The 19,075-nt window shown below is 61.0% G+C and overlaps 1 protein-coding gene across 1 annotated transcript; it reads left to right on the forward strand.

Annotated features, from left to right (window-relative positions):
* Nucleotides 1-17,832: 17,832 nt before the first annotated feature.
* Nucleotides 17,833-18,522, forward strand: Hes5 (hes family bHLH transcription factor 5). The gene is made up of 3 exons (XM_076863465.1): nucleotides 17,833-17,886; nucleotides 17,971-18,136; nucleotides 18,239-18,522. Exons 1-3 carry the CDS (start codon nucleotides 17,833-17,835, stop codon nucleotides 18,520-18,522), a joined length of 504 nt encoding a protein of 167 aa, XP_076719580.1.
* Nucleotides 18,523-19,075: the final 553 nt, after the last annotated feature.

A 19,075-nucleotide genomic window follows, 5' to 3' on the forward strand; every position in this document is an offset into this window, starting at 1 on the left:
ACTGACCCGTTTGCTCAGCAGTAAGGGAAGAGCGAGCTGTGGGCATGCTCAGTACCCCACAAGAATCTGGATGCGGAGCCGAGTGAGGACACCCCACGCCAGGCAGCCGGGCTGTGCTTATGTGAGACCGCAGAGCACAGCCAACAGAGCAGGGTCCATGCCCGGGCTGGGCACTGGCTGGGAGGGCTGAGCGGGCAGCACGGACAGACGGGACAGCTGCACCAGACCTTATGCCCACAGCCCTGGCAGCTGCAGGTGTGCAGGGCCCGTTCTCCTGGGGCCCCTCCTTGCCCGCCCAGGACACATTTCACAGACCCCTGGCGCTCCCGTGTGTCCTCGCTTCATTTAAGGGCGCCCACAGCCCCAAGAGCCTCTCTCCACCTCAGCCCTTCTCACAGGCCCCACCTCCAGGCACCTGGGGTGAAGGTGGAAACTGGGGGAGGACACTTCAGTCCATGCTGTCTCCGGTCAGACGTGAGTTCCTGAGGACAGGGCTTGGACACGGGGGTCCCTCCAGCAGAGTGCCTCCGGACACCCAAGCGCTCCCTCTCCTGCTGACATGTGTGCAGCTTTGGTGAGGTGGTTGGCTAAGGGGCTCGCACACTCGTGCACACGGGCATCCACCGTCAAACACACATGCAACCCACGCAGGAGATGGCGGGTTCTGTTTGATGTCTGTGAGAAGCAGCCTGTGCGTGAACATGTGCCTCTGAGTCCTCAGAGTGCTGGTGAGCTCCCAGGCAGGTCGAGGGAAGTCCACCGGCTGTCTACTTTCAATTCCACATCTTTTGAATATGGTGCCTTCTCAAGAAATAGGCAAGCACGCATGGCCCTGAAGGCCTGACCACCAGGCAGCCCCAGGGGACACACAACTTCCCTGTCAGGGGCTCAGGTTGGCTGCACAGCCCATTCCCACCCCTCAGCCACAGACTTGGTGTTCAGTCCAGCCCTGCGCCCAGCGGCCACCTCCTGGGCTTGTGCCCACCGATTCAGCAACGCAGTATCTGCCCACATGTGGCACATGTGGCATGTCCCCACAGGAGTGACACACTGACACCCACCACATGTAACTGTGCTGTACAACCCCACTCCCAGGGGGCCCTGGACAGGAGGCCCACAGACACACAGGGCAGACAGAGGTCAGGGAGGCTGGTGGGGCTGTAGCAGGGCTGATGAGGAAGTTCTGGAGATGGACAGTGCGGTGGCCACACTCTCCAGTGGGCTTCAGAATGTCCAGATAGGAGGTGCCAGACAGCTGGTCATCTCCTCTGTGGGCTGAGTGGACGGAGTCTGGCAGGGGGGTGCCTTGGGGATACTCTGGCCCCTTCCTTCTTGTTCCAGTGAGTTGACCTGCTGGCCACTCACCTGGGCCTGCCAACTCTGCCCGGCCTACCCCATCAGCATGTCCAGTGCTTCCAGAACAAGGACCAGACCCCCACACTGGCTGTGTCTGAGCATAGGGGTGCTATGAGACTTCAGAGTCCTGGACAGTGGGGGCGCCCTGCAGCGAGGCTGTTCCGCTCACCCCCAGGCCTGGGTCCTGGGCTCCCAGCAAGGTCCTCAAGCACCAGTGAGAGTGGCCCTGAACAAGATATGTTGTCAACCTGGGCCTGGTGACCACACCAGTGGCCCCAGTGACTCAGGAGGCTCGAAAGTCTGAGGCCAGCCTCAGCAACTTAGCAAGACTCTGCCTCAAAATAAAAAGGGCTGAGGCTGTAGGTTGCATAAGCAAGGCTGGGTTCAATCCTCAGTGCCATTAAAAAGTCTGTCATCAGGAACCCCAGTACTGCTTGCTGGGGCAGATGAGCTTCCTGGGGCCACTGGCCTTCCGTATGACCAACCACCCTATTGACCAGGAAAGCAGAGAGCTCAAGAAGCCACAGCTCAACCAGGCAATCCCTCCCTGGCCCTGACCAGAGGCCCCAAGTGTAGCTGGGTCGGGGAGGAGCTGCTCTGTGGAATGCCTGCCCCCACCCCCACCTCAGCTGGGCCTCACCTTAAGTCCAGGGCTCCTCAGGCTCCAGGAATCCTGCTCTGTCAAGCCCACATTTATGGAGCACCTCCTAAATGCTGGATAAGGGGCACAGGATGCCTGCCAGGCTGCCCTGCCCTCAGAGGAGACGTGCTACTGGGTGAACGTGATGCACCCTTAACTAAGAAGGTACAGCTCAGACCTTGCAGGCTGGAGCCCACCTGGCATGAAGGAACAGGGACGTCAACAGACAGCCACAGACAGTTCGGGTGGTCACCCACTGCTGCCCCTGCCTAGCCTCAAGCCTCAGCCAGGGCACAACCTGCACGGGGACCTCCATTGGACCTAGGGTTTTCCCAGACAGATGACTTCCCGTCTGGGTCTCTGCCTCCCAGACCAACTTCCCAGAATCTGCGGAAATACCCGCCCAGACCTGGGTTTCCTGCCATCCTCTCCACCACCCTCAGCCAGGTGCCAGAGTGTGACCCCTGGTGGCTGCTGAGAACTGTGCAGCTGGGATGGACCCAGACCCCTAGGACAGTCCACCTGCAGCTTATGTGAGACTCCAGACCTGTCCTACCTGCTGTGGAGGCTGCAGGACCAGGCCAGGGGCCACCAGGGGGCAGCAAAACCCAGCCCTGCTCCCCAGCTGTCAGTCTGGGAGTTCCTTGGGTGGGGCTTCCAGTGTTGGGGATGGGATGGGCCCCACTCTCTGGGTACCTTTAAGGACATCCGACTCCCCCCAGTGCACCCAGGGGGAAGTGCAAGGGCTACCCTGGGTCCTGATAGTCAACAGTGACACTGGGCAAGGCCAGGAAGTTGAAGAGGGCAGTGCTTACACAGGGAATAAAGAAGAGACAGTGTCGGGCTTGTGTTGGGTAAAGTAAGTCTCCTCCAACACACCTGGGGAGAGATAGAATGGTCCCCAGCTCAGAGCATCCCTGAGGGTCTTCCTGGTCATTAGGATCCAGGGATGGTGCTGGGCCTTCACTACAGGACCCAGGAAGAGGCCAGCAGGGGAGGGGTCCAGCCCAGGAAGTCCTTGGCACAGGGCCACAAGGGTCTGGACAGGGTTCCCCACCTCAGAGGTTGCAGGCAGCTTCAGTGAGGACCAGAGATTCAGGCAGAGATCAGCATCTTTATTCAAACTCCGTGGTGCTACAACTCTGAGACACACACCATGCACACAGCCCTCAATACCCAGCAGCAGCCTCTGCAGGCCCCCAGCGTAGCATTTCCCACCCAGCCCCGCTTTAACAGAAAGCACAGAACCTTTGACCAGCCTGGAAGGAGCAGGATCCAGCCCCTGGCCTGGCTGAGAAGCCTGTGCCCAGCTCCCCCCCCCCCCCCCCCCCGCAGGCACAAGAGGCAGTATGCAGCCTTCCCAGCGCACAGAACCCGGCCCCAGGACCCCTTCCTTCAGTGTGAAGTCTATCGCCCTTTTGAGAACTGCTGTGCACCTGTACACAGGATGCACTGCCGGACCCCTGCCCTGAAGCTGGGCACGAAACAGGTGGGGAGCAAAATGGCTGCTGAGAAGCCATGTCCCGGGCCCTCTCCCCTGGTTCCAGGCCCCTGGCGCTGTGTTCACAGCCGGCCGCTTGGTTCCCGGGGGCAGAGGCTCGCGCCATTCAGGGGCGTGCAGGTCTCTTGGCAAGTCGCTCCTCGGTTTCCTGGGCACTCCGTGCAGGGAGAGGGTTAGAAGGCCTCGCCGCTGCGGCGGTCAGCGACAGAGGGAAGGGGGCCGAGCAGCGGACTAGAGGAGCAGGAGGCCCGCGGGCGCGCACCCTGCCCAGTCAGGGCCAAGCCCTGACCACCACCCTCGGCCAGTCTGGGCGCGAAGGTCACCTGGGACGCTGCTCCTCGGCCAGATCAAGCTGTGATGGTGCCCGGAGGGGCAGCAGGCGGGCAAGGAGTGCCCGCGGACCCCGAGCTGCCGCGGCACTGGACCACACGGGAGGTCGCCGGCGGGTTCTGAGGGTTGTGCTGGGGGCCGCGGCCAGAGGTCAGGCGCCTTTATAGACCCGGAGGCCGCGAGGAGGCTGGGGGCGTGCCTGGACGCTTTCTCACGCCCAACAGCCAATCGGTGGCCAGGGAAAGACAACGCCCCCTCCCCAGCTCAGGGGAATAATAGTGCGCCCCGCCCCCATCTGGTGCGGGGAATGAGGACACGTGGGTCACTGTCTGCGAGGCTCCTGCCAGGAGTCCAGCCCGCCAACACCCGGCAGGGGGTCCCCGTGGCCTAGCCCGGCGCCAGAACAGGGGAAGCGGTAATCCCCTGGGCCTGCTTCCAGAGCAGCTCCTTGCCCGCCCTTAGCGTCCCGCCGGCCGCTCTCTGGCCCTCTGACCTATCTCCACCTCTGACTGGTCTTCCCAGCCGCCCCACCGAGGCGGTCAGGCTACAGAGTGACAGGTCAGTCCCAGAAATGTCTGGGATGGGACGTTGACACCAGACCCTACCAGGAGAGGCTAGAACTGTGGCTCCCAGAGATTCCCACCCACCTCCTGCACCTCTGAGAGTGCAGGCCCCAGCAGCCACCTCCTCCAGGGAGCCCCCTCTGCCTTCCTCCTCCAGGCTGGTGGTGGTGGTGGTTGTGGTGGTGGTGGTTGTTTTGTGCTGGAGTTTGAACCCAGGACCTTGCACATGCTAGGCAACATGCCTTACCACTGAGCTTCACCCACAGCCCTTTTTATTTCCAGACAGAATCCCACTAAATTGCTAAAGTGAACTGGAATTTGTGATCCTCCTGCCTCAGCCTCCAGAGTAGCTAGGATTGCAGGTGCACAACACACCCAGCTTTGGTCCTCATATTCTAAGGTTGTCATTGTAGATGCTCCAAATTCCTGGGAGCAGGGACCCCAGAGCCCTCCACTCCAGCCCCTCCCATGACCTGGGGATTTAAACAGCTGGCCTCAGAGAGCCTCTTCCACTGGCCCCCAAAGGGGCAGTGCTGTCCCACATCTCAAGTGAGGAAGCTGAGAAGAGGGAGGAGGTCTTCCCCAGGTCTCAGCCTCGTCATGTCCCTCTCTGTCCCTCACACTGAGGGGCAGGGTGGGCTGCTGGGTGGGTAGAAGTGGAAGTGAGTGGCAGACGTGACAGGCGAGGCTTGGGAGTGAGGAAGTGCGCCAGCAGTGAGACACGCAGGCCAGGAGGCGCCGCGCTGTCCACTGAGTCTGGCTTGGGGGTGGCCAGGTAGCCTGTGGCCGCTGCTCTGCTGGCCCCGCCCACCTGGAGACCCTGAATGGCCAGGCGCCTTTTGTGGGAGAGCAGCTGGCGCCGGCCCTTTATGTGGGGCTGTGGGAAAGTCCCTGAGCCAGCCTCTCACAGCCTCTCAAAGCTGGGATTATCTCTGGGCCTGCAGGACCCCTCTCAAGGACCGCCGACCAGCAAGGATGGGGGCAGAGACACCCCACAGAGGTCCTGTCCACCAGGCTCTGGCCCCAGAAGTCCCTTGGCCACCCTGCTCCCTGCTCCACCACCCCCCTTGCCCAGACTCAGAAAGGCCCACCAGGGCAGGCAGGACTGCCCAGAACCCCGGGCTGCCTGACTCTCCAGGCCTGGCCCTGTGGTGGGGGCATTCAGCAGAAAGGCTTCCTGGGGGCTCTCTTCTACCCCACCCCCAATGCCATATGTCCACAGCCAGGAAGACCCCAGGCAGGTCCTGGGCCGTGGTCAGACACGAGGTGCTCAGGGCTAGAGGCCTGGCAGGGAACTGCAAACTTATTTAGCACCTACTGCATACAAGCTGAACAGGATGTACATCTCTCAGCTCAGAGTCTTGAGTGGGGCAGGACCACACCGCACTGCCTGCCTGAAATCACTCTGGCCTTGCCCTGACCCCTTGGTCAGACTCCAGGCAGTCCCGAACGTGGACCTGCCAGGAAACGGAAGGCAGAGGGAGGCAGAGGCAGAGCGTTGGCAGCGCCTGGCTGGGGCTCCAGAGCCCTGGCCGCTGGGCGCCCAGTCTACCTTGAATCCTCTGTGCACTCTTGGTACAGCCCCATTTCACAGCTGCAGACACTGAGCCCCAGAGAGCCACAGCCCTGTGCCCGCAGCCCTCCCCACCAGGCCCTGCTGTGGCAGGGATGGGGTGGAAGGCAGGTGTCCCTTTAGCACTCCTCTCACACCTAGCCATGCCAGGGCCCGCGAGAGGGGACAGCGGGGCTGTGGGAACAGGAAGGCGCTGGAGGGCCAGATGTGCAGCCCCCAGTGCGGTTGCCCGGGAGCTGCTTCCCGGGGCCTGAAAGGCCGCCTAGGGGAGCCCCCACCCCGCCCACTGGGACGACTGCTCCCCAGATGGCCTCTGGGGCCCCGAGCTCGGCACACAAAGCCCAGGCAGCCCCATGGCGAAGGAGTTTGTTGCCGCACACGCGCCTTTTGTGCAAGATGAATGTCCTTGGCAGGGGGCGGGGTGTGGGAACCCACCCTGAGCAGGCCTCCCGCCCAAATTCCCCTCTGGAAGGGGGCGGGCCTGCGGCGGCTGCCTGGAAAGCTTGAGGAGCCAGCACTGGGCGCTCTGCCCTGGCAGCCTGCAGCTCTGCCCGGCACTCTGGGCCCTACGTGTGGCTTCAGACTGACCAGGCTCCATGGCCATGGACATCTCGGAGGCCCACTCCTCTCCCTCACACAGAGAAACAGGACCCAAGGCCGGCTGAGAGCTGCCACTCTCCTCTAGGTGGGGTGGGCTGCCCAGGGTGTGGGGAGTGCTGGACACTGCCCAGGGTTCCTGGGGGAGCAGGACCTTCTGGATCTGCTGGGGGACCTTCAGGGACAGAGTGTAGTCACCTGTGGGGTGCCGCGCTCTTCCCCTGCTTGAGGCCAGACCCATCTCAATGCTGGGGGATAAGGCAAAGGTAAAGGTGGGGCCACTGACAGACCTCAGGAGTAACCAGAGTGAGCTGGACTCAGAGCCCCTCCGCTGCCCAGTGGCTCACCCATTCCCTCCACAACGCCATGCCAGCCCCAGACCAGAGCACATGGTACTTGGCACACAGTAGCTACTTAATAACACGGGCGATTACTGCCCTGCTAGGGTGGGCAGCTTAACCAGCCTCCTCTGAAGCTCAGCCTTTGTGGTCCCAGAGCTGACTGGCCTCTAACTCCCTCCACTCTTTCCATCTGACTCAGGTCCCAGAAGACCCCTGCCTGTGGTTGCAGGGAGCACCAGTTCTGGCGGGGTCATGAGTGTGGGTCCTCCCTTTGGCCACCACCAAGACTCACTGAGGTGACCTTCAACATGGGTTGGAAACCCCCTTCCCCAATAGCTGGCTGTGACTGGACAGTGGTAATGGGGTTGCCAGACGTGGGAGCCTCTGTGGGTGCCATGTCCCAAGAGAGTGTTGATGAGGGGTGGCCCCTTATGCTGGAGCTGGGCAGGGTCCTGGTCCTAGGGGGCATCAGGGGAGGGGCTGGGAGATCAGGGATAATGCTCCTTGGGGACATGAGGCCTGCAGGTGACTGATGGGCCACAGGAGGGCCTTGTTTCTCTCAGGCTCGAGTTCTCTGGGCCTCTCTTTGCCTGCCTGTGCAGTGGACAGGATGATGCTTGGCCTCTAGAGGTGGCCACTCCACACGGATGATAGATTATACCATCTATAATCTCCTGGGTCCCCCCCAACACCTAGATGGCAGAGGCTCATAGGCAAGAGGGTCCTCCCACCCATGATGGACAGCTGGCAGAGCTCGGATTCTGGCAGATGGGGACTGGCTGGGTGGGGGCAGTCCACCAGGCCTGTTGCACTGGGGGCTCCAACACTCTGCAGGCCAGTGGGATTAAAAACAAACAAACAAAAAGGGACTTCCAATGCTGGAGTCCACAGCTGGGCAGGGCCTCTCAGCCCTCCTTCAGGCAACTGGTGGACCACAGGAGGGCCCTTGGTTCTCTCAGGCTCAACATTCAGGGGCCACTGGCTGCTGCTACCCAAAGCCTCATTGCTGTCTGTGAGCTGCTCCTTGCCCTGGATTCTACCACCCCCCCCCCAAAAAAAAGCATATTTGTTTATGGATACTTCCAGTGACCCGCCCAGGCTGGGAGATGCCAGGCCAGCCCACGGGTAGCTGGAGTGCTAGGGTGGAAGGTAACCCCTGCCAGTCCAGCAGGGAGGGCACTGGGCTGCCTCTCCTTAGGAATCTGTCTTCCCAGGGCCCTGTGAGAAGTGCTTGAGGCCAGGTGAGGGGGTGGTCAGCACACAGAAGTGAGCCCACCCTCCATCCTTTCCTCAGGGCTGACGCTGCCCACCTACCCCTACCCAGAGTCCACTCCAGCCCCCAGCTGGCAGCCTCACCTCGAATTCTCTGGGCCTCTCTTTGCCTGCCTGTGTAGTGGACAGGATGATGCTTGGCCTCCAGAGGTGGCCACTCCACACATACCAGCTCCCAGCCGCCACAGAAGGGAATGTGGACTAGCCGTGGGGAGCGGTCAGCCTCTACAGGCTCTCTGGCGTTTTGGGGAAAGCAGCCCCAGCAGCCGGGGAACCGCCTGGCTCTGCTCCAACTCCATCTTATTTACGGATGCTGACATTTGAGTTCACAAGTCAGGAAACCCTCTTCTGCTTTGGGTGTTTGTTATCTTAAATTGTACAAGCCACCTCGGGGGTGGGTAGGCAACCGAGGGGCCGGTGCTCACGCCTGCCTGGAAGCTCTACCTGCACCAGCTCATTTGGTTCCCCAGACCCCCGAGGGGCCGACCCTTGTCCCCACTTGACAGGCGAGGACACCGAGGTTCCCACCGAGCGGGCGGGAAGCGTGCCTGCGCGCGGCATTAGTGCCGGGGCCTGCCTCTGAATGAGTGGGGGCGGCGGCGGGGGGCGCGGGGGGGGGGGCAACTCCCAAAAGACCATCTGGCTCCGCGTTATAATAGAGCAATAAAGGGCTCGTCTGCCTTTCAGGGGGTGGGAACGAGCTGCTCTCTGACACCGCGGGGTTTTTAACCAGCTTGGGACGGCGACCCGGCCCTGCCCCGGCGCGCGGGGGGCGGGCGGCCAGGCGTGGCCACGTGGGCCGGCGGCCCTAATCCGCGCGCCCAGAGAGCCCGCGCCTCCGGCTTTCCCACCGCCGCCTCCGCGCGCCGTGAGCCCACCCCACGGGGCCCGCGTGTCCCCGCGGCCACTGGGGCAGCCGGCTGTGCGCAGGGAAAGCCGAGGCCCTGGAGGCCAGGCTGATGGAGGCTGGCGTCTGCATCCCTGGGGTCTGGAGCCCAGCCCATCCGGAACTTGGGACCCGATTTGGCGGCAGAAGCTGGGAATTTTCAAGTCTGGCCTGGGATTTCGGGCTGTAGTGCGTGGGGGCACCCCCACAGGCCGAAGGAGACTCTCTGAGCTTCAGAAGCTGAGTCCCAGCTTCATGGCTGCCCCTGGAGCGGATGGAGCACCCTGGACAGAGCCAAGGGGATGCCAACCCCAGCCCCATGAGACCTGGAGGCACCAGGCCCAAACCCCAGTGGCCAGTGGGCTGTGGGCCGCCAACCTGGGTGCCATCCCTGGGCTCTGGCACATGCTTAACTTTGGGGTTGAGGCTGCTGTGGGTGTCCTGCCTGGTCCCAAGTCCCAGGCCCCAGGTGGAGCCTTACCCTAGCCAGACAAGCAAAGGGGTCTTGAGGATGGAGCAGCCTCTAGGAGGTGACTGTCCTCGTCACCCTCACCTCAGCTCTGAGAGCAGAATCACTGTCCCCCTCTGCACCCAGGGAGCAAGAGCTGACCCTGGAATTCAGAGCAGCTTCTGGGACAAGGGTGCAGGACTCCCTGAATCATACTCACCAGTAGCAGGCCTGTGACCTGCAGCAGCTACTACGCCAGACGGAGCTAAGGTGGACCTTGGAAAATGGCACACTGTGGCTATGGGAGTTCTCACTGAGGCCCTTCCCTGCTTAGCCCTCAAAGCTGGCTCCTCACTCTCAAGGGTCAGGGTTGTGTAAGAGCAGGAGGTGGGCAGAGGACCTGTCCTTTAACTTGGTGGCTCTGGCTAGGAGCTCTGTGCAGTGCTGGAACTGTGGTACCTGTGTGGGCCACAGCAGCTGTTTGGGGTGAGGATGGCTGGCATCCTGGGCTATCAGCTCAGCTCAGCTGAACATGATCCTTCTGGGCTGAGGTCAAGTGGGTGAAATGATGGGGCTCTTCTCAGCCACCCCTGAGAGCACCTACTACCAGCTCCTCACTACCTGGAGCCAGCTCCTGGAGACCCAGGTGAGCTTTGGATAGAAAAAAAGCCCATCTCGCATATAAACTGAGGCTCAGGAAGCCCCCGAATGTGTTCACCAGTCTCTGCAGGAGAGAGCAAAGGTACAGCCCAGCCCTGCCTGGACCTGTCTCCTCCACAAGCCCACCCAAGGCCTGATCCTGGGGCCTCTCCAAAACTAGATTTGCTGTGGAGGAACGGCACAGAGTCAAGCTACTTTCAGGCTCTGCACCCCAGCTCCGTGCCCCAGTGCACCACTGAAATGTCACAGAGACTTGTGCAGGAAGAGCAGTTTGTGTCTTTACAGGCAGGGTCAGGGCAACCAGAGGAACTGTGGGACCAGGCTATGCAGTTGGACCCAACCAACCCACATCTATCACATCCCCCCCAGCCAGCCTCATAGAGGGAGGCTGTTGCCTGGGCACTGTGTGGCTCTTGAGGGTGCCCTGGGGCTGGAGGCAGGTCTGGAAGGGGAGGCGGAAGCTCAAGGGATTTGGTCTCAGCAGGTACCTGCTCCCAGCCTGGAAACTGGAAGCTTGGGAAGTGGCCGCCCAGCGAAGCTGAGCAGCTGACCGAGGTGAAGGTCTCAGGGGCAGCCTCGGTTTCCTCCTCTGCACAGTGGGTCTGATGAAAGTCGTCCTTAAGAGCACCTGTGCAGGTGTGAAGCCTTCCCTGGGCTCTGCATGTGCTGGGGGTCAGGAGTTGCTGGCTTCATCTGACTTACTGTGAAAAGGGGCCTGCCCAGCTTCCTCTAGGGGTGGGGTGTCTGCAGCCTGCCCTCTGACAGAGCACATCCCTCCATGTCAGGGTGCACAGACAGGGCTCCTTCCCCAAGAGACCGCCTGTGACCTGTATTCTATCCTGGGGCTCGGGCATCCTAAGGGACTGACTGGGTCACCTCCAGTCACAGCCCCCCAGCAGCCCCCCAAGCAGAGTCAAGCTACCAGCTGAGAAGCTGAAGGCCAGGAGCCAGCAGGCCAGCTGCTCCTCCCTCCAGCCTCAGCTTCACCACCTACACAGCAGAGACTGAGTTCCTGCCTCCGCTGCAGCATGATAGCCCAGTCCTATAATCCAGCTGCTCTGGAGGCTGGGGCAGGAGGAATTCAAGCTCCAGGCCTTATAGTGAGCACTTGTCTCAAAAAAGAAAGAAAGGGGGAGGGTTAGAGATGTAGTTCAGTGGTAGAGCATTTTCCTAGTGTGTGTAGGGCCTGGATCAAACCCCAGCACCACAGAAAATAAATACCTTGGGGCTGGGGATGTGGTTCAAGCGGTAGCGCGCTCGCCTGGCATGCATGCAGCCCGGGTTCGATCCTCAGCACCACATACAAACAAAGATGTTGTGTCCGCCGAAAACTAAAAAATAAATATTAAAAAAAAAGTTCTCTCTCTCTCTCTCTCTCTCAAAAAAAAATAAGTAAATAAATAAATAAATAAATACCTGCCTCTACGTGTTGCTAGAGGTGGTGCCGGGGAGGAGGGCTTCCCCACTCTCATGCCGGGTCCTGGCAACTGTGGAAGTAGCACGGTGCCCAGCCGACCTGGGCATTCTGGGAGGTGGGAGCAGGGCACAGGGGCCAAATCAAGCCCTGAGCTGAACGTGCATGTGTGTGTAGACTCACACATATGAGCACACACGTGCAGGCACCAGTGCTTGGACACACAGAGGTGAGCACACCCGCGTGTGCACAAAGCCACACGCTCAAGCCTCCTTCTGGACAGACTTGGCGACTTGGGTCCCTGCTCCCCTGACCTGTGACCTGCCACTCTTGTTTTGGAAGGGGCTCCTGGAACTCCACCTGGACGGCGCTGACTTCCTTTAAGGACCCCCTCAGGTGCCACCCCACCGAGGGCGCCCCTTGGTTGTCCCCAGCTTCCCTCTCCCTCCCACCTCAGGGAGTTCTACCTGCCAAGGCCCACTGTGCTGGGGCCAGGAGAGCCCCAGGCCCCCGGATGCCAGTGAGCTCCCTGGGGAGCCGCGGTATGGGGTGTGTTGGTCTCTGAGTGCTGTGTGCGTGTGTGTAGAGGGGTGTGTCTGTGTTGGGAGCTCTTTGAAAACATTGTACAAGTGGCAAGTGCTCATTTAAGAAAACAGCAGCAAGAGTGCCGAGTTCAGGCCCCTGATGGTGCTGGCCTTCAGGGCCGTGCTCTGACTCTGTGCTGGGCCCACTCTGCATCCACCGAGTTACCTCCTACTTGTTAGGGTCTCCCCAGCCCCTTCAGCACTCCCCTGCCCACCAGTGCATGGCCAGGCCTGTCCTCTGCCCAGCCCGTGGGCCCAGGCCTCTGCTATCCAAAGGAATGGGAGTTGGGGGAGACAAGAACCACCTCCCTTCTGGACCCAGCTCCTTAGTCTGGTTCTCAAGAGGGGAGGGTGCAGGTACTCAGCAGGGGGCCGGGACGAGAGGGGCCTGGGTGTTTCCTCCAGGACCCCACAGAGCACCCCAAGCCGGATGGGGCCACACAGCCGACAGTTCCCACACTCCATGCCCCCGGCAGCCTTGACTGGTAACAAAGGGCAGCGCGTGCACCACTGGCCGCTTTTGCGCTGTGGCTACCCTTTGTCCTTCCGTCAGGCCACCCGCCATCTGGAGTGCAGGCTCCCAGCTCCGCTCAGTCCCACTCCAGGGTGCGCCTGGGGCGGGGGCTGGGACAACACCCCCCCTCCTATTAGCCCCACACCCTCCTCCTTTCCCATCACCCCCTGCCGCTCAGGAAGGACAGAGAGCAAGTGCTGTGCCTTCCAATTCAGCCCACCTCCTGCATGGCCTCAGCCACCTCTCAGGGCCGGCATGCCTGTGAAGGGGCATCGTTCCTGCAGGTAGCCAGTCTGTACTGGGAGCCGTCGGGGTGGCTGACCAGCAGCACTCAGGGCCTTGGCAAGCCATTTGACCTCGGAGCCCTCAGCCCCATCAGGCTGGCCGGAGAAGCCACGGGTCTGAGTTCCGTGCGCGGGCCTAGCACATGTGCAATAACTGAGGACTCCTACACCCTCCCCAGTGCAGCTCCTGCCCGGAGCCCGTCCTAGGCCCAGGCAGACTCAGCACACAACTACCACATGCCTCCTGCCCCCTCTGACAGCTGCTCCCCCAGTGCCCGGGTGTCCTTTGAAACTGGGTGAGTGATACTAGTCCACCTGGGGAAGAGCCCACGCCTCCTGCCTGTCCTGCTGCAAGCAGCTGGGCGCTGACAAAGAGCCCAGGCAGGGCACACAGCACAGAACAACTGTGCCGTGGAGTGGCCCTGTACGTGGGGGACACTGTCCCCACAATCTGGAGAAGAGCCATTTCCCTGCCTCCCCTCGCCCCTTTCAGGCAGTTTCTCCCTACTGTCCCCAAGCTCGGGTTTGTGGGGTCAGAGGACAGAAGCCTGGAGCCTGGCTTCTGACCCTCATAGGTCTGCCTGCTCCTCACATCCTCCACTGGAAACCAGGAGCAGAGGCCAGGGAGGCCAGCACTTCCACCGGCCCAGTAGCCCCGCCTACTCCACGTACTTCTCCAAGTCCCTGAGAACCACAGTCCAGGCTGGCGGGGCAGGGCAGTGTGCCTCTGAGCAGAAGGCAGGATGGGCGTGGCAGGGTCTCTCCCAGACCAGTACCTTCTGCAGGGTCCTGTGCTGCAGGAGGGAGTTGGTGGCTCTTCAAATAAAAGTAAATTGATTCCTTTTTCTGGTTGTGGCAAAATACACACAACATAAAACCTATCAATCTTCTTCTTTTTCCCATCTTTTTTTGTTGCTTTCTTTTTCATTTTCATTTTCTTTTTTGGTACTGGGAATTGAACCCAAGGCATTCAACCACTGAACCCGCCCCCTCGTTTTTTTAAGACAGGGTCTCACTAAACTGTTGAGGCTAGCCTTGAACTTGTGATCCTCCGATCAGCCTGCCCAGTTGCTGGGATGACAGTTGTGCACCTCCGTGCCTGGTTTAAGTGCGGCTCTGCACTGTAAAAACACTCGCGATGTACCGTAACCATCACCAATGTCCTTTTTCATCTTTCCAAGTGGAAACTGACCCCATTAAACACTGGCTCCCCATCTCCCTCTAGTCCTCCAGCCACCATTCTACTTTCTGTCAATTTGGTGACTCTAGGTCTTTCCCACAAATGGAATCATACAGGACACTGAGGAGAATGTCCTCAAGGTCCAACCATGTTGCAGCAGGTGTCAGAGTTTCCTTCTTTTTAATTGTTGTGTAATGTTCCATTGTATGGCTATAATACATTTTCTTTATCTGTTCACCCACCAGTGGAACTTGGATTGTTTCATCTCCTGGCGTTGGCAAATAATGCTGCTATGAACATGGGTGTAAAGATATCTTTTTGAGCTCCTGCTTTCAATTCTTTGGGGTACAGAACCAGAAATACAAGTTCTAGATTACATGTGGTGCTGGGATTGAACCCAGGGCCTTGTGCAGGCAAGGCAAGCACTCTACCAACTGAGCCATATCCCCATCCTTTATTTGGTAATTCTATGTGTAACTTTTTGAGGAGACTCCAAACTGTCTACCACAGCATTACATAATTTCACATTCCCACCAGCAAGAAGTCCTCCCCTGGTCTCCAGAGCCTCTGGGTGCCTGTCTAGGGTCTCTCCCCCCACCTCCCCAGTCAGCCTGGGAAAAGGGTGGTGTTGTCTTGTGGGCTGTGCAAGGTGGCTTGGGTCCTCCATGCTGGATGCAAGCATGCCTGTGCTGGACTAGTAGGTCTTGCCAGGAGGTTCCATGTATGTCCACAGTAAAGTGCACCCCTAAGTGAGAGGGGATCAACTCCAGACAGCCTGACCCACCCCAGTTACTGAACCCCTCAAATTTATTGAGTTTTCCAGGGTGGGGGTTCTGGGAGTTGCAGGCAGGACAAACTCCCTCCCTCCCTCCCTCCTCAAAGTACCTCCCATCCAGAGCTGCTGGGAGCAGATGAAGCAGAGGATCCAACGCCCTCCACCCCACCCAGTGCTCTGCAGGGCAAAGCCCACCAGCCTGGAGCAGCCTTGGCCCTCCCCCTCCCCAGCTACTCACATGGATGGTGTGAGCCAGGAGCCCAGCCAGTTTCCCACACTTTGGCCCCATTCACAGTGTTAAACGGCCCACAAAGGCCAGGCGTGTGCCTCGGAGGCCGCCCGAGCTGCCATCTGGCCCGCACTCAGGGAGGGAACCGGCCTTTCATCCGGCTGGGACTTGACACCATTCATTTCATATTTCCCACAGCTGAAAATGGGATCAAAGCTGCTCCAGTCCAGCGGAGGGAGGAGGAGGGGAGAAGGAGGCAGCCCCCACCCGGGCCCACCCACCACCCTCACCTCCGGCAGGCCGCTGTCCTGGCCCACGGCGGGTGGGCAGGCAGTTGGGGTGGGGTGGGGGCTGGACCACATCTCCTGGCACGCGTCTCATTTGGGCACAGAGCAAGCTCAAGGAGGGAACCAGGGTAGAACACAAGCCCCGGCCAACAGCCCCTCCAGCCTGGGGGAGCAAGCCTGCATGCCCCCGCTCCCCCATCCCGGCCACAGCCTGGGTCCCTTCAGGCAGCAGCCAGGTGGTGGGTCCACCCCACTTCCAGCTGGTGGATGCCCAGGCCAGGGCAGGCTGGGCTCCAGGCTCACCCTGCTCCACTGTTTCTGAAGCCCTCGGCCCTTGTTTGAGCACCTCCTAGGTGCTGGGCCCTGGGCTGGCAGGACATAGGTGACAGACGCACAGGGGATTAAGTCCTCCTGCCCTCCTCTTCCCAGCCCACCCTAGGGAGCCCCTACCCAGGACATGCCAAATGTGGCTGCCACCTAACCTGAACTCCATTTTAGTGCAAAAATGGCCCCACTGAGCCTCACTGGGTTCCCCTTGAAGCCTGTGGGGCCCAACTGGCCACCCCCCAATGCCAGTCGCTGACAGTGCTTAGACTGCAGAAGCCAAAGCACAGTCATGTGGCCATGATACCCTGTCCTGGTCCTGCTTTTTCACTTCAAACAAGGGCCAGAGTGTCATGGGAGGGTCCCACCTGCTCACGGGGAGGTGTGTAATGGGAAGTCTGGGGGAAGGTGAGTCTTGATGGGTGACTAGCTGGCCCATGGGAAGGCCACCAGCACTGGCCAGAAGCCAACCCTTCCTCTGCTACCCTGGACTGGACCATGTATAGCAACCACATGGTCCTCAGGCTGGGGGACTACTGGAGCCCACCGGGCAGGCCATGTAGTGCAGGTCACTGCCAAGACAGGGCAGAGGAGGGTTGTGACTAGACCCTCGTTAAGGCCTGCAGTTCCCAGCCACACTCAGATGTGGCTGCCATCCATCCAGGGAACCCAGCTCCTGGATTAAACTCTGCCAGAGTGTCCTGACACAGACCCCTGGCCCCCAGGGCTGGGCTCTGCCTCCTGCTCGGACTGCTTTGGGTCCCAATCTGTCTCTAGGAGAAGGCCCAGGCTCCAACCCCTCCCTCAGTTCCTGCAGGACAATGGGACTCCTCCTGGCTACCGAGAATCAGGGGACAGTAACTGATGCAGGAAGGGGTGGTACTTCTAGGTGTCCTTCCTCTAGCAGGGTCCAGGCTGTGATTAGTTGTCCCAAAGCTGCCACTGCAACTGGCCAGGTACCAGGGTTACCAGCATATCCTAAGGGGATCCAGGGAGCTCGGCTGATCTTCTTGTGTGCCACCTGGCACCCCCAATCTGCCCACTGGCAAAACGCCTGAGGAAAGCCGATCCTAGTGCCCCTGCTGCGCAGAGAGCCAATGGAGACAGGACTTCCCACAAACCATGCAGAACGGCGACCTCCTGGAGATGGTGGGAGCCATGCGCCCTCCTGAGCTCCAGGGTTCCGCATCTGACTCCTGCCACTCCTCCCGAGTGGGAGAGGACCCTGAGGAGCACCTGCTGGCTCCACAGCAGCCCAAATACCACTTTCTGGGGGCCGCCTGTGTCAGGCTGTATGCACATACCCTGGCCCACCTGAAGCTGCCCAAAGTCGGCAGGGGAGATGTGACCTCCAACTGCAGCTCTGGGGAAGTTCTAAGCCCCAGGTGACAGACTGGGCGCTGGCAACAGAGGCCAGAAGGACTGAGCCTAAGAGCATGGGCCTGGCTCTTACCCTAGGCCTGTGGACAGGGTGACAGAAGCATCTGTCCAGGAGAGTGTGGTCCCCTCTGTCTCCCTTCTGCATAGGCAGCAGGTCCCTGTCAGGGAGGGTGCCCATCCCTGAAAGCCATTGCTCTTGTTAATTCTAAAGCTTTCCCCTATCTGCGCCTGTGGCCTTTGCCAACCAGCAGTAGAAAGTCGCCAGGGAAGGGGAGGACACGGGAGGGAGGAGGCCGCTCCTTCCTGCCCCCTCCTCCTCCCCGCGGCCTGGGAAAAGGCAGCATATTGAGGCGCGGGGCTCCCAGCATCAGGCCCCGGGATGCTAATGAGGGCGAGCGCGTTCCCACAGCCCGGACATTGTGCCGCGCGGCCCACCTGCTCCTCGGGGAGCGCCCATTGTGCCCGCGCCAATTCACAGGCAATTTAGCGTGCGCTAATGGGCCGGCGCCTTTGTGCGGCCCTCGCCGCCATTGGCCGCCGAGTGTGGGAACGGCCGCGGCGCCCGGGCCCCAGGCGCCAGGCCGCCGCCCGCGCCTATATAGGGCCGGCGCGCGGGTCCGTGTCCGCGCCAGCCCGGGACGCCTGGCTCTACCCGCTCCGCTCCGCTCGCCCGCTCGCCCGCTCCGCGCCAGGCATGGCCCCCAGCACTGTGGCCGTGGAGCTGCTCAGCCCCAAAGAGAAGAACCGAGTAAGTGCCAGCCCGCCCGGCACGCGGTCCTGTCCCCCGCGGTCCCAGCTAGCCCTGCCCGCCTGACGCCCCCTCCTTCCGCAGCTGCGGAAGCCGGTGGTGGAGAAGATGCGCCGCGACCGCATCAACAGCAGCATCGAGCAGCTGAAACTGCTGCTGGAACAGGAGTTCGCGCGGCACCAGCCCAACTCCAAGCTGGAGAAGGCAGACATCCTGGAGATGGCCGTCAGCTACCTGAAGCACAGCAAAGGTGAGCCGCGCGCCCGCGCCCTGCGCCCCGCCGCGCCCCGCCGCGCCCCTGTGCCCCTGTGCCCGGCTCAAGGCGCCTTGTCTCCCTATTGAATCCCCGCAGCTTTCGCCGCGGCCGCGGGCCCCAAGAGCCTACACCAGGACTACAGCGAGGGCTACTCGTGGTGCCTGCAGGAGGCCGTGCAGTTCCTGACGCTGCACGCCGCCAGCGACACGCAGATGAAACTGCTCTACCACTTCCAGCGGCCCCCGGCCGGGTCCACGGCGCCTGCTAAAGAGCCCCAGGCGTCCAGCGCCGTGGCCCCGCCCGTGCGCTCCTCGGTCAAGGCAGCGGCCACCGCCGCCGCCGCGCGCCAACCCGCCTGTGGCCTCTGGCGGCCCTGGTGACCGGGCGACTGCGGGGCCGCCCGGTCTAGGACCAGAGGGCGAGCCGTTCCTCTAGAGTGTAGGGAAGACCTTCCCAGCCGCAGTCCGGCCCCGGATGGAACGCACCCTTCTCCGGAAGGCTCCCTCCCCAGGCTGGCAGGCCAGCAGGAGGGTCATTCTCAAGAGAATGTGTGTACAATGTCCTTGTCATTTTAGGACAATCAGGGCCCATTTTCTGCCAAGTGTCTGACCCCAAGGGGTTGTTCTGTGTTTGCATTTCAGCAAGTGACTTCTGGGAAGTCCCCATTTGCGGGGTTCTATGATATTTGTAGGGTCAGGGGCTGGGCCTGCCGAAGCCCCATCCTGTAGAGGACCTTCTTCAGGGCCTGTTGCTGCTGGGCAGGGCCCCTGCAGGCAGGCCGTGCCGGGGGCACGCTTGCCTTTTGTGAAGGCGGAACTCCAGGTGTATCCTCATAGGAAGTACTCAGCCTGCTTGGGTGCCTGGACCACAATCTGGTGGTTCTAAAGTCCACATGGCTTGGATGTCTGGTGGAGGCTCATAGTGGGCTGTTTG

The sequence above is a fragment of the Callospermophilus lateralis genome, chromosome 7 (assembly GCF_048772815.1).
Source record: "Callospermophilus lateralis isolate mCalLat2 chromosome 7, mCalLat2.hap1, whole genome shotgun sequence".
Classification (NCBI taxonomy): Eukaryota; Metazoa; Chordata; class Mammalia; order Rodentia; family Sciuridae; genus Callospermophilus; species Callospermophilus lateralis.